The 25,230-nt window shown below is 35.9% G+C and overlaps 1 protein-coding gene across 5 annotated transcripts in view; it reads right to left on the reverse strand.

Annotated features, from left to right (window-relative positions):
* The window catches only part of si:ch211-266g18.10 (titin), a 36,695-nt gene that overhangs the window by 6,751 nt on the left and 4,714 nt on the right, over window positions 1-25,230 (reverse strand). Inside the window, exons 3-33 of one of the 5 annotated variants that reach the window (XM_053237347.1) lie at window positions 25,063-25,167; window positions 24,893-24,979; window positions 24,625-24,729; window positions 23,743-23,862; window positions 22,608-22,727; window positions 22,383-22,502; window positions 22,250-22,279; window positions 21,619-21,645; window positions 17,869-19,278; window positions 16,160-16,225; window positions 15,900-16,049; window positions 14,702-14,743; window positions 14,526-14,573; window positions 13,986-14,033; window positions 13,823-13,870; window positions 13,670-13,717; window positions 12,758-12,802; window positions 12,568-12,612; window positions 11,915-11,962; window positions 11,783-11,830; window positions 11,638-11,685; window positions 5,678-11,206; window positions 4,171-4,209; window positions 4,005-4,049; window positions 3,675-3,722; window positions 2,403-2,444; window positions 2,254-2,295; window positions 1,961-2,014; window positions 1,486-1,638; window positions 822-869; window positions 2-49 (exon numbers count right to left, since the gene is read on the reverse strand). In XM_053237347.1, the coding sequence (XP_053093322.1) occupies window positions 2-49; window positions 822-869; window positions 1,486-1,638; window positions 1,961-2,014; window positions 2,254-2,295; window positions 2,403-2,444; window positions 3,675-3,722; window positions 4,005-4,049; window positions 4,171-4,209; window positions 5,678-11,206; window positions 11,638-11,685; window positions 11,783-11,830; window positions 11,915-11,962; window positions 12,568-12,612; window positions 12,758-12,802; window positions 13,670-13,717; window positions 13,823-13,870; window positions 13,986-14,033; window positions 14,526-14,573; window positions 14,702-14,743; window positions 15,900-16,049; window positions 16,160-16,225; window positions 17,869-19,278; window positions 21,619-21,645; window positions 22,250-22,279; window positions 22,383-22,502; window positions 22,608-22,727; window positions 23,743-23,862; window positions 24,625-24,729; window positions 24,893-24,979; window positions 25,063-25,167 (8,856 nt within the window). Of the gene's footprint in view, window position 1; window positions 50-821; window positions 870-1,485; window positions 1,639-1,960; window positions 2,015-2,253; window positions 2,296-2,402; window positions 2,448-3,674; window positions 3,723-4,004; window positions 4,050-4,170; window positions 4,210-5,677; window positions 11,207-11,637; window positions 11,686-11,782; window positions 11,831-11,914; window positions 11,963-12,567; window positions 12,613-12,757; window positions 12,803-13,669; window positions 13,718-13,822; window positions 13,871-13,985; window positions 14,034-14,525; window positions 14,574-14,701; window positions 14,744-15,899; window positions 16,050-16,159; window positions 16,226-17,868; window positions 19,279-21,618; window positions 21,646-22,249; window positions 22,280-22,382; window positions 22,503-22,607; window positions 22,728-23,742; window positions 23,863-24,624; window positions 24,730-24,892; window positions 24,980-25,062; window positions 25,168-25,230 lie in introns of all 5 variants that reach the window. The other 4 variants (XM_053237346.1, XM_053237345.1, XM_053237348.1 and 1 more) reach the window with 4 other exon arrangements.

A 25,230-nucleotide genomic window follows, 5' to 3' on the forward strand; every position in this document is an offset into this window, starting at 1 on the left:
CCTTTAACCACAGTCGATATTTTAAGCTTCTCTTTGAAGGGTCTATGTCCTGTCAGGAAAATATAGATTTATTAGATTTGAGAGAATGCAAGGATCTTAGTTGCAGGACTTACTATTAAAAGAAAAATCATATTACGATGTAAATGTATTATTACATAGTATATAGCCTTGAAAAGCAAGCCAATACACACAAAATATGTTTAGGACACATTTCAAAGGCATAATTATGCCATATATTGGCAGCATGGTATGTTACAGTTCACTACTCTTTTCCCTGATCTTATCTTTCAGTTTACATTTTCAGTTCATATACTTTATAAGTAATGAATAAAACATTGCATGGTGTGCTATTACGGGAAAATAATCAAGTTATCCCAAAACAGCACAAACAAACCAAAAAGAAATGTTATATTCCTCTTAGACCACAGCAATTTGCTAACAATTATTATGTTTTTTAATATAAATGAATGAATGACATATGGTACTTTTATCCATTTATAGTAACATTTAGTGTTACCAAGAAACCACAAAACACAAACGTCTCTGTCCTGAAGACTTTCCTGTGACGGACAACTTCAAGGAACAGCTTTACTTTTGTTACAGTGATGTTCCACAACATTAAATAACATTAAATATATCTATAAATGTATAAAAAGTATGTAATTCTTTAACTAATGATAACATGTAATCATCTGTAAATGGCACATACTCTGTGGTATGTGCTGTATTCAGAAAATATTAATTCTGTTGTTCATTAATTTTAAAGAACATTGTGTCTTTTGTGTTTTTTTTTTCTTATTTTTTTATTTTGTAATGCAAACCTTTCTTCATCACTGCAGGTTTTGCTTTCTCCTTGAATTCCTTGGGCTCTGTAACAGAAAAAATATATATATATTTTTGTTTTCACAAAAATAACGAAATTCTAGAATTAATTGTTTCATACATGGACATATAACTATAACACATAGCTACCCTTGTCAGACATTTATTAGATGCACCAGTACATACAAGTACAAATTACATGTGTATAGTTACTGACTGTAGAATGATTTTTTTTATGCAGTTTATCTAATCTATTATAAATAAAGGGGAGCACAGTAAGACCACCACTGGGCAGATATTAAGTGGGTTGTAGATCAGTGACAGTGACATGGTAGTTTACAGTATGTGTTGCCGGGATACGAGTGTATCAGGTACAGCAGTATTGGTGAGGTTTTAAACACCCTAAAGTCACTGCTGGGTTGAGAAAAAGTCCACTAACCAAAAATCTCTTTTCATGGAAAAAGATGAGCATCAGTCCTTAACAGTAAAAATGTGCATAAGTAGTTGTTATAAATAAATAAACAAACAGATAAATAAAACTACAGAAACAAACTATTTGGTCATATTTGGAATTCATTCAAATCCTTTATAAGCATTTAGAAATATTAATGTATATTTAATGCCGAATGTAAGAATATTTTTTGTGAATATTAAAATAAAAACCTTGGAGCGTCCGATTGTCCATCCTTAATTGATCGATTTGGCTTTGAGTGACCTCCAGATCAGTTCTTATTTCACCGATGTCTTTCCTCAATAAATCCAGAATGGACAGTTTTTGGTTGATGGCTTTCAGGAGCTCCACTTCCATTGCAATATCTGTGTGCATAGACAAGACATTTTAACAAATTCACCATAAATCTATTCATCAAACGTTTTATAATGGTCATATGTGTCTGAACTCATATCTGAGTATTTGAACTCCATATTGTATGCATTTACTGCATCGTCAAAATATGTATATTGTGTTAATAATGAGTTTATTTAAATATTGTCTACAACTGGTCTGATTCTTAACCTGTTTTAACAGATGTGAATTCTCAGCACCCAGCACTCAGCATCTCAGCGGAACACAAACTAATAATAATAAATAAACTAATAAATGAGTGATGCTCAGAAAGTTAAAACCACACAAGGGTACCTTTGGCACTGGGATACACCACAGGGATCGGTGTTTCTTTAGCGACTTCTGGCTCTGTCAGAGAGAAAATATTAGAAGTCTTAACTTGACCTGCTGCTACAGGGCTCTTTTTATATTAATTATGTGTTAATTATCTTGTCTTCTTTAATTGTGGGAAGAAATCAAAATATTATATGACAACTTGAATTAATATTAAACTAAATTAAACCCGGTCCAAAATCTAGACAGAAGTGTAAGTGTGTTAAAATTACTCCTTTTTTCAAAGTAAGTTCTAAAAAAAAACACAATAATACCTTTTTTAACTGGCTTGACTTTCTCCTTTGCTACTTTTGCTTCTGGATTACAAATGAAAAATGAAATCATTTGCAGTAATTCTTGGAAAAATATGACTCGTTGAATACAGTCAGGGTTTGGCTGTCTAGATTTTTGTGTGTGTAAATACCTCTCTTGGAAGGAAGTTCTGCCTTTTCTTTTGCAGCTTCAACTGCTGTATGAAAAAAGTTATTATAGATAATAGAGAAAGTACACCTTCTGTTTTTATGCATTACAGAACCTAGAATGCAGATCGAAAGTTAAAACATTTATTCTGTAATTCTTTTGTAATATGTAAATGCAAATTACATAATTTCATATGAATTCAGAAATGTACAGCTTTTTTCTTCATTGCTTATGTTTTAAAATAAATATATTAAGGCTATATTTTGTGCCTTTGTTAATTAAGACTATATGCTTCCCAGATACAGCTTTTTGAGGCACCATTTCCATTGTTTCATTTTTTTTCTAAGAAATTAGAATTACACAGCCCTCTAGTGGACCTCGGTGTACCCGCCCAATTAGAGACCAGAATTATATATTAGGACTCATTTCTCTTTTAAATAGCAAAAAAATTGACCACCATTCAACATTTCTAGATTAAAAATAAAAATTAGGAGACTAGTTGAGTTATAGGAGGAGTCTACTGTAGATTTTAATTTAGCTGGAATTAACCTCAAGAATATTGTCCTATTTTATTTATGCAAAATGACTTACAGCTGAAAGAGAATGCAATCAAAGTAATTGAGGCCGTATTTATGGCCCAGTGGCAGTACTCTGTAAGCTGTGGAAAAACTTTATCAAAAGTACGGCTTCTCACATGAATGCCAGTCTGAGCGAATGCTAACCTACAAAGTGAATGCAAACTACATAGCAAAAGCTAACCTGGCAAATGAGTCATCTATAGAGCAAAAGTTAAGCTAGCAAAATAAGGCAGAGAGCAAAAGCGAACCTAACAACTGAAATCAAACTAGCAAACAAAAGCTATCCTATCAGGTGAAAACAACCTAGCCACCAAAAGCTAAGCTAGTAAGCGAAGGCAAACTAGTGAGAAGAAGCTAACCTAACAACTGAAAGCAAACTAGCCACCAAAAAAATCTAACCCAGTAAGGTCAACAGGGAAAAAGCTTCTTAACTAAGACTGATTCTCATTATATGTTTTCTGAAAATAAATAAATAAATAAATAAATTTCCTATGACAGCCCCAAAATGTTTTATTCCATACATAAAGTTTTTCAAGGGAGCGCCAAAGAAATGGAAGAGAACAAACAGAAGTACCCTTCTTTTTTGAAATTTCTCCTGTGCTTCAAGTTCTACAAATGAGTTTAATTTAGTTTGCATTGTCTATGAAAATATAAATAGTTTATCTGTATAAATGGAGGCCCTCATTATACACTCATACCTTTCTTTACAGGTTCTGGTTTAGCCTTCTCTTTGGCAACTTCAACCTCTGAAACATTAAAAGAATGCTTTAATAAGAAAGAAAACACCCAAATAATACCTTTCTTTGGTGAAGATTCAGGTTATGCCTTTTCTTTGACATCTATAACAAATTCTCACCATTAAGCACTTTAACATTAGACGTAAACATTTATTTCACAACCATTTTGTGTAAACTGTTAATTAGTGTTACATGTTATAAAGTAATATCTATAGTGAAGTCTATCATATTTCACTTTCCTTTCGTCATAGTACATCCATGTGTAAAGGTTTCTTTAATATATGGTCATACCTTTCTTCACTGTGATTGGTGTAACCTTTTTGGCAACTTCAGGCTCTGACAAATAAATAATTAAGGCTGTTATTGCTTTGTAAATTCTTTGCATTCTGTCAAATTACATTTTAAATGTCATGGAAACAAAAAGGAAAATATGATAAATGTGATATTTCAGTGGTACCTTTCTTTACTGGGATCTCCTCCTTGGCCACTTCAGCTTCTAAAACATTAAAAAAACATATTTTGGAATGAACAACTTTGCAAAACTAAGCATGAGGACCCTGAGCAGGTGGCACACTAATCCCACATCAGCCAAGGATCCAAGGATCTGAAGGCATAATGCTCCAACAAGGGTCAAAACCCTGATCATGATTTTACAAATCCAGGTGATCTATGCAATGATCTAGTCACAACACTGCAAAAGTGCTGACTCAGTGGTTAAGGCTTTGGGCGACTGATCAGAAGGTTTCAAAGGTGTTCAAAACCCAGCACTTGCTAGCTGCCATAATTGGGTTCTTGGGCAAGACTATTAACCCTCAACTGCTCAGCTGTATCCTGTATCCTGCTGCCTTTGTTAAAAATTGTCAGCTATATGGGCAAATGTACACACTGTTCCATCCAGTAAGTCCTTTTTCAGAGGTCTGATTCCTTTATTAGTGCACATGATTTTTGCACACAGAGTTTCTGCTGCAGTAAAATGGAAAGGGGAGTGGGATATTAAAATAAGCTTGTGAAGCATCAGTACTGAACCAGAACGCAAACCCTGGGCTCTGCAACTGACCTCCATCTACTCTTTCAGATAACTGGGTGTAATGCATGAACCATGTACTGAATGTATTAGCAAATTAGAAAATTAGCATAATAAAAAATAACATAGTATACACTACATAGTCAAAGGTTTGTGTACATCTGATAATCACATCCATATGTAGGCTTTCGCCAAACTGTTGCCACAAAGTTGGAAGCACACAATTGTATAGGGTGCTTTGTATGCTATAGTATTACAGATTTCCTTCAGTGGAACTAAGAGGCTCCTGTGAACAAAGCAAGCACCATGAAGGCATAGTTTGCCAAGTTTGGAGTGGAAGAACTCGAGTGGCCTGCACAGAGCCCTAACCCCACTGAACACTGAACTTTGAGATGAACTGGAATGCTGACTGCGAAAATAAATCTGGAATGGTATGTTCAAAAAGCACATACTGTATGGGTGTGATGGTCAGGTGTCCATTAACATTTGGCCATATAATGTTTTTAACACATTCTCTAAGGCTGCTGAAACATCAGTGTTTTAGAAAGGTCATTTGTACAATACAATCTACCTTTGAAACTACCCTATGCATAAACCAAACAATCCTCTTAATCTGGAGTAGGTTCAGCTTCTACACAACATTGATGATTATGCTTTAAAATCTGGGGCATTAGAAAGAGGGTTCTTATTTAAAGTCTTGATTGTTAATTTGGTTGTGAATTTGTTAAGTTGATTGTTAACGTGTTTGTTGTTAATCTGCAACTTCTTTGACAAAACTGATAAAAACTCATTGTGGAACCAGAAATATCTTTCTTGGGGGATGGTTCAGATTTTCCCTTTTCTTTCAGAGGCAGTTCTGTTTATTGCTAGGTTCTAACTGGTAACTTAGTTGTTATCTTGGTGCTCAGCAAGAAGGAATATTATAGAAAAACAAAAATACCTTTCTTAGGAGAAGGTATGGGTTTGGCCTTTTCTTTTGGAGCAGGTTCGGGTTTGGCCTTCTCTTTTGGAACAGGTGCGGGTTTTGTCTTCTCTTCTTGAGCAGGTTTGTGTGTTACCTTCTCTTTTGGAGTAGGTTCGGGTTTGGGCTTCTCTTTTGGAGGAGGTTCGGGTTTGGCCTTCTCTTTTGGAGCAGGTTCGGGTTTGGCCTTCTCTTTTGCAGCAGCTTCGAGCTTCTCTTTTGGAGCAGGTTTGGGTTTGGCCTTTTCTTTTGGAGGAAGTTCTGGTTTTACTTTCTCTTTTGGAGCAGGTTCAGGTTTTAGCTTCTCTTTTGGAGCAGGTTCGAGCTTCTCTTTTGGAGCAGGTTTGGGTTTGGCCTTTTCTTTTGTGGCAACTTCTGGTTTGGCCTTCTCTTTTGGAGCAACTTCTGGTTTTGCCTTCTCTTTTAGAGCAGGTTCAGGTGTTATCTTCTCTTTTGCAGCAGATTCAGGTTTTACCTTCTCTTTTGGAACAGGTTCAGGTGTTACTTTCTCTTTTGGAACAGGTTCAGGTTGTGCCTTCTGTTTTGGAGCAGGTTGAGGTTTGGCCTTCTCTTTTGGAGCAGGTTCGGCCTTCTCTTTTGGAGCAGGTTTAGCCTTTTCTTTTGGAGCAGGTTCAGGTTTGGCCTTCTCTTTTGGAGCAGGTTCAGGTTTGGCCTTCTCTTTTGAAGCAGATTCTGGTTTTGCCTTCTCTTTTGCAGCAGATTCAGGTTTTACCTTCTCTTTTGGAACAGGTTCAGGTGTTACTTTCTCTTTTGGAACAGGTTCAGGTTGTAACTTCTGTTTTGGAGCAGGCTGAGGTTTGGCCTTCTCTTTTGGAGCAGGTTCGGCCTTCTCTTTTGGAGCAGGCTCGGGTTTAGCCTTTTCTTTTGGCGCAGGTTCAGGTTTTACTTTCTCTTTTGGAGCAGGTTCGGGTTTTGCCCTCTCTTTTGGAGCAGGTTCGGGTTTTGCCCTCTCTTTTGGAACAGGTTCTGGTGTTACTTTCTCTTTTGGAACATGTTCAGGTTGTGCCTTCTGTTTTGGAGCAGGTTGAGGTTTGGCCTTCTCTTTAGGAGCAGGTTCGGCCTTCTCTTTTGGAGCAAGTTTGGGTTTGGCCTTCACTTTTGGAGCAGGCTCGGGTTTAGCCTTTTCTTTTGGAGCAGGTTCAGGTTTGGCCTTCTCTTTTGGAGCAACTTCTGGTTTTATCTTCTCTTTTGGAGTAGGTTCTGGTTTTGCCTTCTCTTTTGGAACAGGTTCTGGTTTTGCCTTCTCTTTTGGAACAGGTTCAGGTTGTACCTTCTGTTTTGGAGCAGGTTCTGGTTTTGCTTTCTCTTTTGGAGCAGGTTCAGCCTTCTCTTTTGGAGCAGGTTTGGGTTTGGCCTTCTCTTTTGAAACTGGTTCAGGTTTAGCCTTTTCTTCTGGACCAGGTTCAGGTTTGGCTTTCTCTTTTGGAGCAGGTTCAGGCATTGCCTTCTCTTTTGGAGTGGGTTCAGGTTTAGTCTGCTCTTTTGGAGCAACTTCTGGTTTTACCTTCTCTTTTGGAGCAGCTTCGGGTTTTGCCTTCTCTTTCAGAGCAGGTTCTGGTTTTGCCTTTTCTTTTGGAACAGGTTCAGCTTTGGACTTTTCTTTTGGAGCAACCTCAGGTTTAGCCTTTTCTTTTGGAGCAGGTTTGGGTTTTGACGCTTCTTTTGGAGCAGGTTCAGGTTTTGCCTTTACTTTTGGAGCTGGTTCTGATTTTACCTTCTCTTTTGGAATAGGTTCAATTTTGGCCTTTTCTTTTAGAGCAGCTTCAGATTTAGCCTTCTCTTTTGGAGTTGGTTCAGGTTTTGCCTTTTCTTTTAGAGCAGGTTTAGGTTTTGCCTTTTCTTTTAGAGCAGGTTCAGGTTTTGCCTTCGCTTTTAGAGCAGGTTCAGGTTTTACCTTCACCTTTGGAGCAGGTTCAGGTTTTGCCTTCTCTTCTGGAGCAGGTTCAGGTTTTGCCTCTTCTTTTGGAGAAGGTTTTGGTTTGGCCTTCTCTTTTGGAGTAGGTTTGGGTTTGGCTTCTTCTTTTGGAGCAGGTTCTGGCTTTACCTTTTCTTTTGGAGCAGGCTCGGGTTTAGCCTTTTCTTTTGGAGCAGGTTCAGGTTTGGCCTTCTCTTTTGGAGCGGGTTCAGGTTTGGCCTCTTCTTTTGGAGAAGGTTCTGGTTTGGCCTTCTCTTTCAGAACAGCTTCAGGCTTTACCTTTTCTTTTAGAGAAGGTTCAGGTTTGGCCTTCTCTTTTGGAGCAAGTTCTGGTTTTACCTTCTCTTTTGGAGCAGGTTCAGGCATTATCTTCTCTTTTAGAGAAGGTTCAGGTTTGGCCTTCTCTTTCAGAACAGCTTCAGGCTTTACCTTTTCTTTTGGAGCAGGTTCAGCTTTGGCCTTCTCTTTTGGAGCAGGTTCAGGCATTATCTTTTTTGGAGAAGGTTCAGGTTTGGCCTTCTCTTTCGGCACAACTTCAGGTTTTACTTTTTCTTTCTGAGAAGGTTCAGGTTTGGCCTTCTCTTTCAGAACAGCTTTAGGTTTTACCTTTTCTTTTGGAACAGGTTCAGGTTTTGCCTTTTCTTTTAGAACAGGCTCAGGTTTAGCCTTTTCTTTTGGAGCAGGTTCAGGTTTTGCCTTCTCTTCTGGATAAAGTTTAGGTTTGACCTTCTCTTTTGGAACAGCTTCAGGCTTTACCTTGTCTTCTGGAACAGGTTCAGGTTTGGCCTTCACCTTTGGAACAGATTCAGGCTTTACCTTCTCTTTTAGTACAGAGTCAGGTTTAGCCTTTTCTTTTGGAGTAGGTTTTGGTTTTGCCTCTTCTTTTGGAGCAAGTTCAGGTTTTGCCTTCTCTTTTGGAAGAGTTTCAGCTTTGGCCTTCTCTTTTGGAGCAGGTTCTGGTTTTGCTTTCTCTTTTCGAGCAGGTTCAGGCATTACCTTCTCTTTTGGAGAAGGTTCAGGTTTGACCTTCTCTTTTGGAGCAGGTTCTGGTTTTGCTTTCTCTTTTGGAGCAGGTTCAGGCATTACCTTCTCTTTTGGAGCAGGTTCTGGTTTTGCTTTCTCTTTTGGAACAGGTTCAGGCATTAGCTTCTCTTTTGGAGCAGGTTCAGGTTTGGCCTTCTCTTTTGGAGCAGGTTCTGGTTTTGCTTTCTCTTTTGAAGCAGGTTCAGGCATTACCTTCTCTTTTGGAGCAGGTTCAGGTTTGGCCTTCTCTTTTGGAGCAGGTTCAGGTTTTGCTTTCTCTTTTGGAGCAGGTTCAGGCATTACCTTCTCTTTTGGAGAAGGTTCAGGTTTGGCCTTCTCTTTTGGAGCAGGTTCTGGTTTTGCTTTCTCTTTTGAAGCAGGTTCAGGCATTACCTTCTCTTTTGGAGCAGTTTCAGGTTTGGCCTTCTCTTTTGGAGCAGGTTCTGGTTTTGCTTTCTCTGTTGGAGCAGGTTCAGGCATTACCTTCTCTTTTGGAGAAGGTTCAGGTTTGGCCTTCTCTTTTGGAGCAGGTTCAGGTTTTACCTTCTCTTTCAGAAAAGTTTCAGGTTTTGCCTTCTCTTTTGGAGCAGGTTCAGATGTTACTTTCTCTTTTGGAGCAGGTTCTGGTTTTGCTTTCTCTTTTGGAGCAGGTTCAGGCATTACCTTCTCTTTTGGAGAAGGTTCAGGTTTGGCCTTCTCTTTTGGAGCAGGTTCAGGTTTTGCCTTCTCTTTTGGAGGAAGTTCTGCTTTGACCTTCTCTTTTGGAACAGTTTCAGGCTTTACCTTGTCTTCTGGAACAGGTTCAGGTTTTGCCTTCTCTTTTGGAACAGATTCAGGCTTTATCCTCTCTCTTAGAACAGAGTCAGATTTAACCTTTTCTTTTGGAGTGGGTTTGGGTTTTGCTTCTTCTTTTGGAGCAAGTTCAGGTTTTGCCTTCTCTTTTGGAAGAAATTCTGGTTTTACCTTTTCTTTTGGAGCAGGTTCAGATTTTACCTTCTCTTTTCGAGCAGGTTCTGGTTCTGCTTTCTCTTTTGGAGAAGGTTCAGGTTTGGCCTTCTCTTTTGGAGCAAGTTCTGGTTTTGCTTTCTCTTTTGGAGCAGGTTCAGGCATTACCTTCTCTTTTGGAGAAGGTTCAGGTTTGGCCTTCTCTTTCTGAAAAGCTTCAGGTTTTGCCTTCTCTTTTGGAGCAGGTTCAGGCATTACCTTCTCTTTTGGAGAAGGTTCAGGTTTGGCCCTCTCTTTCGGAAAAGCTTCAGGTTTTGCCTTCTCTTTTGGAGCAGGTTCAGTTTTTGCCTTCTCTTTTGGAGAAAGTTCTGGTTTTACCTTCTCTTTTGGAACAGCTTCAGGTTTTGCCTTCTCTTTTGGAACAGCTTCAGGTTTTGCCTTCTCTTTTGCAGCAGGTTCAGGTTTTGCCTTATCTTTTGAAACAGTTTCAGCTTTGGCTTTTTCTTTTGGGGCTGGTTCTGGTGTTACCTTCTCCTTTGGAGCAGGTTCAGGTTTTACTTTCTCTTTTAGAACAGGTTCAGGTTTTGCCTTATCTTTTGGAGCAGGTTCAGCCATTACCTTCTCCTTTCGCGCAGGTTCAGGTTTGGCCTTCTCTGTTGGAGCAGGTTCAGGTTTTGCCTTCTCTTTTGGAGCAGGTTCTGGTTTTGCCTTCTCTTTTGGAGCAGGTTCAGATGTTACCTTCTGTTTTGGAGCTGGTTCTGGTTTTGCTTTCTCTTTTGGAGCAGGTTCAGTCATTACCTTCTCTTTTGGAGAACGTTCAGGTTTGGCCTTCTCTTCCGGAACAGCTTCAGGTTTTACCTTCTCTTTTGGAGCAAGTTCAGGTTTGGCCTTCTCTTTTGGAATAGGTTCAGGCTTTACCTTTTCTTTTAGAACAGGTTCAGGTTTTGCCTTTTCTTTTGGAGCAGGTTCCGGTTTTGCCACTTCTTTTGGAATAGGTTCTGTTTGTAGCTTCTCTTTTGGAGCAGGTTCAGGTTTTGCCTTCACTTTTGGAGCAAGTTCAGGTTTGGCCTTCTCTTTTGGAATAGGTTCAGGCTTTACCTTTTCTTTTACAGCAGGTTCAGGTTTTGCCACTTCTTTTGGAGCAGGTTCAGGTTTTGCCACTTCTTTTGGAGTAGGTTCTGTTTGTAGCTTCTCTTTTGGAGCAGGTTCAGGTTTTGCCTTCTCTTTTGGAGCAGGTTCTGGTTTTGCCTTCTCTTTTGGAGCAGGTTCAGATGTTACCTTCTGTTTTGGAGCTGGTTCTGGTTTTGCTTTCTCTTTTGGAGCAGGTTCAGTCATTACCTTCTCTTTTGGAGAACGTTCAGGTTTGGCCTTCTCTTCCGGAACAGCTTCAGGTTTTGCCTTCACTTTTGGAGCAGGTTCAGGTTTTGCCTCTCTTTTTGGAGAAGGTTCTGGTTTTACTGTCTCTTTTGGAACAGGTTCAGGTTTTGCCTTTTCTTCTCGAGGAGGTACTGGTTTTGCCTTATCTTTTGGAGCAGGTTTGAGCTTTGCCTTCTCTTTTAGTGCAGGTTCTGGTTTGGCCTTTTCTTTTGGAGCAGCTTCACCTTCTGCAAAATATTTACACTATTTAATCAGTCATTTAACTCAGTTTGTTTACATGGTTATTAGCTTTTTTCATCTGTTGATCATCTAGTTCCTAACTTGTAAAATGAAAAGATCAAATTCAAAATTAGTAAATGAATAAAATATGCATAATAATGTCATATTTCTTTTCTAGAAATCTCTTAAAGAAATATATTAGAGAAATGCCTATACCACTTTTTTGCAGTTTGAATACTTGATTGAATACCATAGCCAGAGATAACTTTAAGTTAGCTTGCTAAAGTGGATTTGAAATTTGTATTACATCTTCAAAAAATGTGATGAGAAAATGTGCACTCAGTGGTGGTATCCATAGACCCAGAGCAATTTTGCAGTATATCATATTATTACATTAGGCATTAGGCATTTGGTACTATGTATTTGGGGGGAAAAGTACCTTTCTTTGCTGGTGCTCTTTGGACCTTTTCTTTGGAAATTTCAGGCTCTACAACATATCACATATCAACAAAAGTTATGCAAAGCATTCATGTGTTTTAACAATTTGGCATAAATATTCACTTGTCTTTTACATAAATATGTACCTTTCGTCACAGGGGCTGCTTTGGGCTTTGCTTTGATTGCCTCAGCCTCTGAAATGGTTCAAAATGAAACATTGAAAAAAGCTGTGGCAAAAAAAAGAATTTTTTTTTTTTTTTACTTGGAAAGATATGTACCTTTCTTTGGTGGAGCTGGTTTCAGCTTTTCTTTGGCACCTTTGTCCTCTAAAAACAGTAAAGAAAATGCCCAAAGAAACTGCCCAATTATGTTTTTCATGTAAAAAAAATCCACAAAAACAGATTTATTTCAAGATATAAAAATACTATAGCGTGAAGTGGCATTCTGCGGGTACCTATCACCCATTGTAAGTAGCACCCACTGTGGCCAGTTCTTACCAAGTTACACAGAACACCAAAGAGACCATAAATGAAAAAAACTTTAAAGTTTCATGATGATAGTTTAATGCTAACACTGTCAAATGCCTGCTGAATTCAGATTAGCCAATGTCTGCCATGTTTTTCAAGTAATCGAGTCATCATTAGAAATCCACTTACAGATTTGGACAAAGATCAAATTTCAAACTTCAAAACAAAGCAGTAAATCAAATTTCAGGTCAGTTTGATGTCTGTTTCCTAAGAAACAGTTATTTGAATGTTGTGTCCCCTATGGATGATCGCTTCCCAACTTTAGTGGGCATCCACAGAATCTTGACTTTCAAGTTTCGCGTAAAGCAATCATGACTAAAAAAAAAATCAACATTATATATATAAAATTATCGAGTTTCAGAGGCTACTAAGCATGTTTACACCAGTTTTGTGATACACGTTACCTTTCTTTACAGCTGTTGGTTTTTCCTTTTCCTTAACTTCAGCCTCTAAACAAAGTAAAGTCAAAAATAGTTTGGAAATAAGCAGCGCTTTACGAGTCTTCCTTTGTCAAAATACTTTGAATTAATTCAAAGACAAAATGTTGGTCATGTATAATAGGTATCAAATACTACCATAGAAAAACTACTATACCTTTCTTCTGCAAAGCTGGCTGTGCTTTCACCTTTTCAGCTTCTGCTAAGAAAATGGACACACAGAAAAACTATTATTATTATTACTAGTAGTAGTAGTAGTAGTAGAAGACAAAGAAGAAGAAGAAGAAGAAGAAGTAGTAGTAGCATTAATAGTAGTAGTATTGGTAGTAATAGTAGAAGAATAAGTAGTAACCATAGTATTAGTAGTAATGTTAGTAGCATTGGTAGTAATTCTAATATTAGTAATACTAGTATTAGTAGTAGAAGAGGTGGCAGTAGTAGAGGAAGTTGTAGTAGTAGTAGTAGTAGTATTTGTAGTATTAGTACTAGTAATAATAGTGGTAATACAAGAAGTAGTAATTGCATTATTATTATTAGTAGTAGTAGTAGTAATAGTAGTTAGTAGCAGCAATTCTAGTATTAGTAAGATAGAAGTAGAAGATGGAGTAGTAGTAGTAGCAGTACTAATATTAGTAGTAGTAGTATTTGTAGAAATGGTAATAAGAGTAACAGCAGAAGAAGAAGTAGTAATCACTGAATTAGTAGCAGTGGTAGTAATTCCAAGTTTAGTAATAATACAACAGTGGAATCACAATAATAGTAGTAGTAAAATAAGCACTAGAAGTACTAATACTAATTCTAGTATTAGTAATAATAAAGATAGCACAACTAATATTAGTAGTATTAGTAACAATTCTAATATTAGTAATAGTAGTAAAATAAGAAGTAGTAGTAATCATATAAGTAAAAGTAGTTTTAGTTGCTGTAGTATTAGTGGTAGTAATAAATGTAGCATTAGTATTAATGATAATAGCAGCAGAAATAGTGGTAGCAGTGGACATTCTCTATTATTAATTTAATTTAATTAATTACACCTGTCAACTTCAGACCAACCTTTCCTAAAACCTACCTTTCCTTTCACGAGCTGGTTTTATTTTCTCCTTAACATCTTTAGCTTCTGAAAAAGAAAATGAATTAAAAATATAACTGGTTTAGAAATAGCAATAAGCAAATATGTGTAGAAAAGGACTTAAAAATAAATAAATATAGTACAACTGTATACCTCTCTTTAGAGGAGCAGCTTTGATCTTCTCCTTCTTAACCTCAGGCTCTGTAATTTAATTAGTATAAATTATTAAATTACAGATCCAGCTTATGAATTATTACATAACTTTCTTTAACCCAAATCAAAGATATCAAATAATATCCAAAACATGCTCACATACCTTTCTTAATATGAGTTGGCTTAGCTTTCTCTTCTTTAGCTTTGACCTCTATAATGGACACAAAAACATTATTAATTTGTGAATTCTCAATTCAAGAAAGATTAAGGAATATTAATTTTCTGTAACAGCTGCTATGACAGTAGTTCCGGCTACGAGACAAATGTACTCTTGCAAATATTATTAAGTTTCATATTAACAGATTAAAAATGAGTATAATTGTTGATATGATTGATATGAATGTATGGTTGATATAAATTTTTCTATGAGGAGATGTTTATTTAGCCTTTTTGGAAGGAGTCTCCAGTGTCAGCATTGGACAGCCACAGGTAAAGCTGTAACTTTATGTTTCCCAACATGGGAAAGTTTTCAGGATGGAGGCGTGATTGTCCAAGATGGATGTCCATATGATGTTGCAGTGTTCAGAGTTCATGTTTATAGTTTACAGGAAGTCATACTCGAGCAAATTTGCATCTTCTATGCAACTTACAATCTCCAAATAGCAAACATTTTATTAAATGTGTATTTTAAATGCATTAATACCTTTCTTTATAACGGGTGGGGGAGCTTTCTCTGTGGTGATCATTACAGCTGCAACACATAAAAGAGGGGAAAAAGTTTCAGTATATCTTATAATGAACAATAGGACCGAGAGTTTTGCTTGAATAGACAAGCAATAATATGGCATGAGGAAGCCAGAAAAGACTGTGTTTTCATACCTTTAATTGTAACATTAACCATCTTATCCAAATCTTCATGCTCTGTATGAAAGGAGAACAAAGTCTGTGAGAAATTTTGATAGTACTTTCCTGGAGTGGAATTTTATAATGAATTAACAGCATGATTTCAGCATGTGTATATGATTTAAAGTATGTGACTTTATGTGACCTTGTGTTTCTTTATGATGACGTCCACCAGTGAATAACTTCTACATTTAGTCCATCTGATCTAGTCTATAATTCAGATGATTAGATTCCCAACTGGCACCTGAATAGTATTATATTGAATTGATAGAGTCATATTGTTTTATAATTGACCTTGAAGGGTTGGAAAAAGGCTTCTTCTATTACAATATCCTGTCAATTTAATACAATTTAACATAGTTCACTTGAGTTGTATTTACTGGTGGCTTTATATATATATATTCTATAATATTCATATTCAGTATTTCAGAAAGTCCTAGGTTACACAGATATATCAATATATCATGTTTTTTTATCAATAAAAATGTGACTCTGGAAATTAGTGCATTTTGGCATGTAGAGCTCAAAGTTTGAACTTTGATTTGGGAATGCATCAACACTGATGGAAGTGTATTCTTTGGATTAGTACTGTGAAAGAACATATGACTAGTGTAAGATGGAAATAATTTTCATTTGCTCACTTTGGTTTCATGCTGGTTTCAGTAAGTAATAAAACACTTGGGACATGCTGTTCTTAGGAAATAATCAACTTCTAGCTGGTAACATAACACCACACCATTATTGATTAATTTTCCTATAACAGCATGTACCTAAGTGTTTTATTACTTATTTAATAAAAGCTAAAGTGTGGATTAATGGTTCCTATAACAATCCCTGTTGTACAGTGTTGGGATCTGGTAGAGGCTGACTTATGACTTTATGTATTTTATGTTACTGCACATTTGTTTCTCAGACTGGGGAGTGTGTGTGGGGTCAATGAACTGAGCTGCTCCAACCTGCTTAGTGTTCACAAATTATATACATAGTGCTAAATTAAATACTGACCAAAGGACATACTACATAGCTAACCACTCAAAGGCACGTTGTTTAGTTCAGTTTTGTGACCTTTTTTGGATGCATGTACGTCCTGTACTTTACACTTTGGTCATATAAATCTGACATGAATCTTAGGTATTTTAAGATTTAGTATTAGATTTAGGATTCCGATTCTCACCTTTAGTTTCTGCAATCTTGCTTATGTCCTCTTTAGGCTTTTCTTTTAGTTTCACCATTTCCTTCCTTAACTCTTCTTTCTTCTTCTCTTTTTCTTTATCCTTCTCAATTTGTTTCTCTGTTTCTTCTGCAGCCTTTTCGGCTCGCATTTCTGGAAGAATGCACAAGTTGCAGTCCTCTTAAAATGCAGAATCTTTGCAGTCGATATATCAGAGGTTTATCCCACAGTGTATGTGCACAGAGTTAAAGTAAAGGAATCACCTTGAATGGCTTTGTAGACTTCTTCCCGAGCTCTTTTCTCCTTGGCAATTCTTTCTTGCTCCAGAACTAAAATTCATACACGTAGGTTACATGAGAGAGACATTTTTAAATTATATATATATATAGTCACTTAATAATCAGGCATCAGAACTGCTGTAAAGTGGAAAAAATACCCAAAAAATATGATGTAAGAACATACTATTATATATTTTGTGGTATTTATGCACTTTATTGCAAAGATGCTTATTCTTACTGCATTTTTATAGTGACTCGAAAAAATTTGCATCAGTATTTAAGTAGTGGTATTTAACTGTGTAGAGATGCATAGAGAAAACTGTAAAGTATAAACTGCTGTATTAATAGTTATTATTAATTGTGACTGAAATTAATAGTGAACATTCACAAAACTATACTATAGAAAATGGGACAGGACTTTGAATACTTTTGGTTAAAAAGAATAATTACTGCATGTGACCTCTATCAGTGTCAGAGCTGGTCCTTTAATTTCTGACCACGAAAAATAATGAAATAATGAAAAATTGAGGACAAAAATTGGGGAAAAAATGGCACTGACACATAAAGAGAATTTCAACTTTATATTCTAAAATTATGTAATAGAGCTATGTATGTATGTATGTATGTATGTATGATCTATCTATCTATCTATCTATCTATCCAAATTCTTTGCATTATTACAGTGCTTGTGTCGCACATTGGCAGGGACTCTCATTTGGCCAATTCTGATTTTGAACAATAGTGACACCCACCTTGTTTCATCAAGGAATTAATTACAGCACTTTTTCAAACATTTCTGAGGCATTATTGCAGTTACAAATCAATGTTACCAAATTTTCATTTCTAAACAAATCGAGAACATGATAACGAGATATGAATATGAGCTCCACTATTCATAACTCTATATTATTACTTATACTCCATACTGTTGCAATGCATTAATATATTCATTAATATATCTGCTAATGGTGCAAGAAAACATGAAAACTAATGAGCATTTGTTTGAAACACCAAAATGCAGGAACATATGGTTTACATTTTCTGTTCATGTTTGACAGTATAGGGGTGTGTTTCCAGAAAACTCTAGTGAGTATCAAACAATTTCACGGAGGACATATGTTATGTTATGTATATATATATATATATATATATATATATATATATATACATATATATATATATATATATATATATATATATATATATATATATATATATATATATATCTTCAACCTAGTCTAGCAAATAGCAGCACAAGTCGACACTAAAACAATCGATTCACAGCCCAGGGGTTAAATCTGTACATGGTTCAGTGACTAAAACAGATAATAATGAATCTCAGTTTGGTCAAATGCATCAGTGATGATACAAAAATTATTCTTTTTGAGGTACAACTGCATGCAAGGACAAAGTAAATAAGTACTTAGTGAATAATGAATTGCTCATGTTGGTCGTTAGTTTATGAATGAGTTTATGTACTACTTCAGTTAAGAAGGATTTTGGGAAACGCTTGTAGCATTCTGAAGATTTGAACCTTTCGGGAAACACACCCCAGATCAATACATATTAAAGATAAAGAAGGAACATCCATCTAAATATAGTCAGTTTTGAGACTCATATGACCTCCTGTTTCTTAGCAATAAATGAAAGAACTGGTTCAAGATTTCATATGATGAAATAAATTTTTTTTATACCTTTTTCATCCTCTTCATGAAGCTCATTTTCTTGATCATTGGTTTCCTTGGTCGTTTCTCCATGTCTTACATGATATCTTTTGACTGGTTGTCTCTTTCTATCATTGTTGTTGTTATTTTCATCATCACTCTGAATAAAATCATCTTCGCCATTATCTTTCTTTGTTGCATTCTCAACCTGATCCTCCTTTACTTCCTTAATCTCTTCTTCCTTTACTTTTTCTTCCACTTTATCCTTGACTCCATCATGAGCACCAAGAGATGATTCAGTAGTTGCTAACTCCTGAACAACTGTCTCAATATAAGCATCCGTTTTAGTTTCTTCTTCGTCATTGTCTTTTGTAGGAATTTGTGTTGAGTTTATTGGTTTCTCTTCATCAACAACAAAAGAACCATCATCTGATTCCATTTTCAACAGGGTCTCAGACAAAGTTACACTTGTTTTGGATTGGTCTTCCTCAGTGCTTTTGGTTGCAAGTGGATTTAACTCTTCATCATTTGAAACAAAAGATTCCTCCTTAATTGTGGCATCTGAGAATGTGTCACCAGTTTTAGTCTTAGTTTGGTCTTCATCACTCTTGTTTGTCACAGTATCAGGTAATTTTACTGGTTCCTCATCACCACCGACGCCAGAAACAGTTTCATCTTGTTCTTTTTTCATGGAAGTTTTTAATGTTTTCTCCTCAACATTCAAAACTGTGGGTTCAACAGATTCCTCCTTAATAGTGGCCTCTGAGAAAGAGTCACCAGTTTTCGTTTGGTCTTCATCAGTGTCGTTGGTTGCACTATTCAGTAATTTTACTGGTTCCTCTTCACCAATGACATCAGAACCATCAACATTGGTTTGGTCTTTGGGGTCCACTGTTGATGTTGATTTTATTGGCTCCTCCTCATCAACAGCATTATAAATATTAACTTTCTCCTCAACTGCAACCTCTGAGGAAGTGTCATATGTTTGAGTCTTGTGTTCATCCACCTTCTCATTTTCGTCTTCTTCATTATTGCGAGAAACACTGACAGTTTCAACTGTGTCCTCATCTGCCATCTCATGGATCGACTCCATTACCACTTCACCAATAGCATCAGAAGTATCTTCAATGACTTTACCCAATTCAACTTCATGTGAGTCAGTTCCCTGATGTAGGACTTGTTCTTTTAGTCCAGATACTTCCTTGTCATCCAAGACATCAGCAACATCTTCCATTGCTTTGGCTGGATCTTTTTCACTCACTACATCCAACGACTCTGCCAAGCTGAAATCATCATCCTCCTCTTCAGATGCCTTCGTTTGGTCCTTCACATCTGTAGTCCCAATGTCTTCCGTGTCCCAATTAGCAATATCCGCCTTCAAAAGCTTGCGTTTCAGACTAAGATAGGCAGCATTCTTTTTCCTGCCCAGCATCTCTGCAACTGTTTCATGAAGCCATTTTGTGTGGTTACAAATTTATAATTTGATGACCCAGTCTCATGCAAAATTTGTAGGACGTTCAGCAAGCAAGCAAACAAATCGGCTGAATTGAATTTAGACAAATAAAATTATAAATAACTCCACCCCCCATGTTAAACCTCTTTTCATAATGCTTGTGTGAATCATGATACTGTACAGGTAAAATCACAGATAAGTTCGGATATGATAAAATGAATTATACAATAGCGCTGTTGAATTCTCGATTCTGAATGTGTTGATGAAAAAAAAAACGAGGCTGAGTGAGTAAACAACAGTTTATATCTGTTATAACGTAAGTGAATTATGGGAAACTAACATGTTTTGCATACGTACCACAACATTAAAAGGATGTAATGTACAACGTGTCTTTAATTAATAAGTTAAAATTGTTAGTGTTGGAAAATCGTTGCGGTATAAAAGGAATAAAACACCTTGGGACATGCTATTATTGGAAAAGAATCAAGTTTGTATACCACTCTATTATTAACTTTTTTCCTATAATGACACACCCCAAAGTGTTTTATTCTTTACTTAACATGCAGAGAAGAGGAAATGTTTGAATGGCAACACAGGGAAGATCTCAGCAGTGTACATATTTAGCATTTCAACTTGAACTAAAACGCTCTCATGAATGAATAAATGTATATGTATATGTAGCATGAATAAAAATAATATATAATGTAAATACATATTCTACACAACTCAGTAATTAATCTACATTGCTAAATGAATTTAAAAATTCTACTTTCAACAATTTAAAATATATAATATACACAATCTAGATGTAACAGCTGGTGTATTTAATAAATAACCTAATTAAATGTAATTATACCACAGCACTATTGAATTCTGCATGGTTGTTGATACAGTGAGGCTTTCTATAAGGAGATGTTTATTTAACATTTCTGGAAGGAGTCTCTAGTGTCAGAACGTAGTAACAGTCACATTAGGTTTTCAGATACAGGAAAGTTTTCAGGACAGAAGATTTTGCCTTTTCTTGGTAACACAACAACCTGCATTTTTTTTTCCCTTAGTAGCTTCAAGAGAGAGAAAAATCTTGTTTTAACATGTTTTCTGAATATTCCACAACATCAACTGTAACTATAAAGGGATAAAAAAATACATGTTGTTGTTAGCATTGGCAAATTGCTGTGGTATAAGAGGAATAAAAGACTTTGGGATGTACTGTTACTGGCAAATCATTAACTTAACTCCACCCCATCGTTGATTATTTTCCTTTAACAGCACGCTCCTTTGTGATTTATTCCTTACTGAAGTAAAAGTGACAAGACGAATGTTATAAGAATGGACTTAAGAGGGTTAAACACTACCAGTATGTACACTTAAACCCAATTCCAACTCAATCTCACCTACATTTTGGCCAAAACTTACATTTTTCAATTTTTTTTTTACTTTGAATGTAGTTGATCAGTTAAGATACGCTTGATGAAGTAGTTTATAGTGACATGAAGCTTATAGCCTCCAATTTAGCATTGCTGTATTAACAGCATGCCTATATCATCATGCACTCAGCTCAAAAGACATTGTTTGGCTCAGTAATGCCAGTGCTATAGTAACAGTTATAAGAAATTGTGGAACAAATAAATAATTTTTTTTCACCAAACTTTTCCTTTAAGAAAAAATTTCCTTTAAGAAAAATTTTGAGTGCTAATTCTGTCTCTCACCCCAACTTTCCACCTCAATTGCCTCATCTGAATTCTTACAAATTTGCAGTTGTGAGACCGAGTTGGTAATTCTGTCAAACTTGAGTGTAAAAAAGTGGAAACCACAAAAGGAAATCAGAGGGCAAGGCATTTCACATGGACATGTTTATTTTGTATCTGGGATTTTTTTTTTCATGCACAACCATTCCAAATGAATATTAGACAAGATTGAAAGGTTTCATATAAAATCAATTTTTTTTTCCAAAATACTGTATATAAAGTACAGAAAGGTTTGACAATGCAGAGATGAAATCACAATCAAAACGTAACACACTCTGTTAATACAAGAACGTTTTCATTTTTTCCATGCACCATTAAGATTCATGATTTAAAATAGATTTTTTTTTTTAAAGCTTTTCCTTTCATCTATTCTGTCCCTGCATGGTAGTAGCACACTAGGTCCATAGACAGAAACTATCGATTTAAGAAAATGTAGACTGTGGTCATGCACCTGTTATTCATGCTCTTTTTTTTGTCAGTGCAGTCCGAGTTTAGCAATTTTGTCAAGCATTTTGGTTTGTTCTCCCAATTACGGTCGATTTTAATAAATATTGTAATTTGTAGTTAAATGTTACTAACCTTTTTCCTTAGGTGGCAGAAATTCTCCTGTGGATATTTCATGTTGAATTATGGCATGAAAAATACAATTTAATAAAGTTAGCACAGGAAATGTAAATAACACAGAATTGCAACTTTATCCAGTTTAACACAGGAAATATAAACATTCAGCTTTGTGTTGGTAATAGGGGTTGCACAACAAAAAAAAAAAGTAGATTACTAGTCAACTATAGTCATGACATCACTATTTATAGGTTATTTTATTAGTGCAGTTAAATGCAGATAAAGCGATGCATGTTTAGGTTACATGGTTAACAATGAAAATAAGTAAATTAACATTAAAATGTGCACAGTAATAACTATGTGTAGCATTTTACACTATTTAAGGATGAGATGGTGGCTCAGCTGAAATAATTGATTCTGGAACTGAGAATGCGCAGCATGGAAGCTCATGTCCTTCAACAGAGCTCTACTTATAGCTCAATGTGCAGCCTTCCTTGGACAGAGTATGCAATGTGTACAGCAGTGTCAAAGGATGCTTTGGATGATACTCCAGCACTGGTCATGGTTTTATTTACAAGAATTTGTTTAAACTAAGCTCTATGCAACCCCTGAATTATCAGTTATCGAACATCTTTCGATTTATACTAACCTTTTCTCCTGATCACATGTGGCGTGTCATCTAAACGCAAAAGCAGCGTATCAAATAAACACAACGAAACTTTGATGCAGCATTGAAACATATATTAAATGTATCATACGATTCACGAAACCTGTGTACATACCTTTATCCTCCATTAAGATATTAGAGAGATATGCTAAAAACATGTCCCTTCTGTCAGAGAATTCCTCAACTGTGTCTGTGACAACTTTCATGGGATCAAAGTTAATGTCAGAAACACCACCTGGGAAAATAAAAACAGAAATAAAATAGAAATAGAAAGTAAATCAAAATATCTATTAGCTGTCGTATTTATTTTAAATGTACAAATGCTTTGTCGTTGTCATACCCTCGTCCCCAGAGAACAGGTTGGACACGTGTGTGACGATGTTGTTTTTGAGGTTTTGTGCTCCTTCGAGAACATCGCTGGCCAATTCCATGGGACTTGTGCTTGTTTTAGGAATCCAAACTAAGAAAGATAAGATTAATTCACCTCATTGTATATTTTCAGTTCAATACTAATGTACAGGATTTTTTAATAGCCTCTAGACTACTGCCTTTAAACTCAAGCATTTGTCTTCAAGCCCCCCCAAAAAATCAGGGGATAGAAAATGCGGACTAAAGAAGCATAGAGCATTGTTGTTGTTGCTGTTGTTGCTTTATCGCAGTCAAACGTTATATGATGTAACACAAAAGCAAGCGACCATTTAAAAAAAAAATAAAAAATAACTAATATGATGACATATGAATGAAAAGATGGTAAGCATTGAAATAAAGCTAATAGGAGTCTAGTATATTACCAGTATATTGCTGCATGAATAGTCCTACTTGTAATGATCACATTTATCACTGCAAATTGGGTTTAATTTAACAATATGGCTTCCACCCTTATTACTGCATTCCCAGTGCTTCTACATACGTTCATTAACAGTATCATGAACAATATCTGACGGCTTTTTCATATACTTTAAACATTTTTTGTCTGCCTAGAGGCATTCAGTGCCTCACTCTTGCACCCTCTTGTTCTCTCTTGCATTTCTCTAACATGTTAACAACAAGACAAATTACAAGGTAAATAGAAACCAAAAACTTTCTTTATAATAAATTTCATAGCAGGAGTATACTATATCATGCTGTATGAAGTTAAAATTAATGCAAATATTTCATGTTTATCATATGCACCACACTTGACTGATATCAGGTGTGTTTATCTTGGCAATTTCAGGCAGTAATCAACTTTTTTGAGTTTCCACTGCAAATTGCTACTCCATTGCTAAATAACTTGTTGGAGATTGATTGATTGATTGATTGATTGTATTTCTGTTTCATGTCTGTTTACTAATGTTTGTAATGTACTGTTTTTTTGTGGTGATTATGTAATTAATGTTATAGTGATATTGTGTTTCTTATCGAGCCTTTACCACTTGACAGACACACAGACGGTTTGAATTTCAAACAGAACATGATTGTGTGTTTTCACGTACCTTCAACGCCCTTGAACATTCCTGTGAAAGAGCTCAAGGTGACCATGACTGTGTCTGAAATATTTGCAGCCGCTTCAGCGACCTTTTCCAGAGGATTAACAATTACTGCATCCAACAGATCTAAGTAGGACAGAGTGGAAATATATTTTGGAGAAAAGTATACAACTTGTATACCATTCAAACTGAACATACATTTGCCAGTTTATTAGGTATATTGAATGAGTTGTTAATAAGCTGGCAGCTCTGTGAAGTTCTGTATCAATTTTCTTCTTAGCTCACTGTTAAGATTTGGCATTAATCCCAGGCCTAATTGGACATTTGTTATCTCATTTGTTTTATAGTTACTCACTTTAGAGCACATTATTCAGCAACTACTATGAATTGTTCAGTAGCTACTATGCAACTAATCAGAACGTAGTAGTTAGAAGAGTAAGGAATGTAAGACTGGACCTGCTGAAGACAGGTTTTTAATCCCAAATTCTTATGTGATTTAAAAAAAAAATTAAAATTTGCTCATTTTTACAGGGAATCACAACTTGTTTTACTAGACCCATGACAGGTCATGATCAGGATGAACTTTGCCCCATTATACTGCATTAAACCAGGGTTGATCTCTTTCTTCTTACTAAAGCTAAAAGGTCAGTTGCATTCTTCACACGGTTCAAAATGATCTAATGAGAAATTCATGATAAATGTCTGTGAACAAGGATGACCTTATTAGAACATTAAGTAATTTAAGAATGTATTGATTTTATTCTAACAAGATTTCTTGAGATTCCTTAGTTTTCAGTGGTCATGGCATTTTTTTCTTTGTGGCCAAGGGATTGAGGTTTTTTTCCTGCAATAATCAATGCGCAACCTTGAGTTGTAATGCTGAGTTACCTTCGAACATGTGGAATAAATATCCTGCCAGGCTCCTAACCCAATCATTCATTTCATCTAATACATCACGGCCAGGTTTAAGGAAATAAGTGACTCCTTCACTTTCTGTGGGGAAACAAAATGAAAGAGAAGAAATCATTACATTGAACAAAGTGGTGACAGGTATAAATATTGTTTGGGAAAATAAATCACATTGGACTAAAATGATGATAAAGGCAAGCTAGATTTTAAAGTTTAAATTGAAAAATATGAACTCCAAGTACATCACCATGTATTCCTATCAGAAACGACGTCGAGGCATCTGCCCACTGGTTAACGGCAGCCATTGGATCAGTGATTACAGTAGGAACGTACTCTGTGAGTCAGAAAAAAGTGTTAATATTTTTAAATTTATTTATTCACACCTATAAAACCTGCATCTGAAGTAATTAAACTTACCATGTGCATTATTAAAAATGTCATTTAAGTGGCTCATTTTGTCTGTAAATCCCTCAACAGCTTCATTCACCACTGTCATGGGATCTGAACTTATGTGTTGTAAATCTATAAAGATAAAACATGAGAACGCATGATTTCTCATTTCTGGTGACCATTTCAGAGCCCCAT

Source organism: Pangasianodon hypophthalmus, chromosome 10 (assembly GCF_027358585.1).
Source record: "Pangasianodon hypophthalmus isolate fPanHyp1 chromosome 10, fPanHyp1.pri, whole genome shotgun sequence".
Lineage (NCBI taxonomy): Eukaryota > Metazoa > Chordata > Actinopteri > Siluriformes > Pangasiidae > Pangasianodon > Pangasianodon hypophthalmus.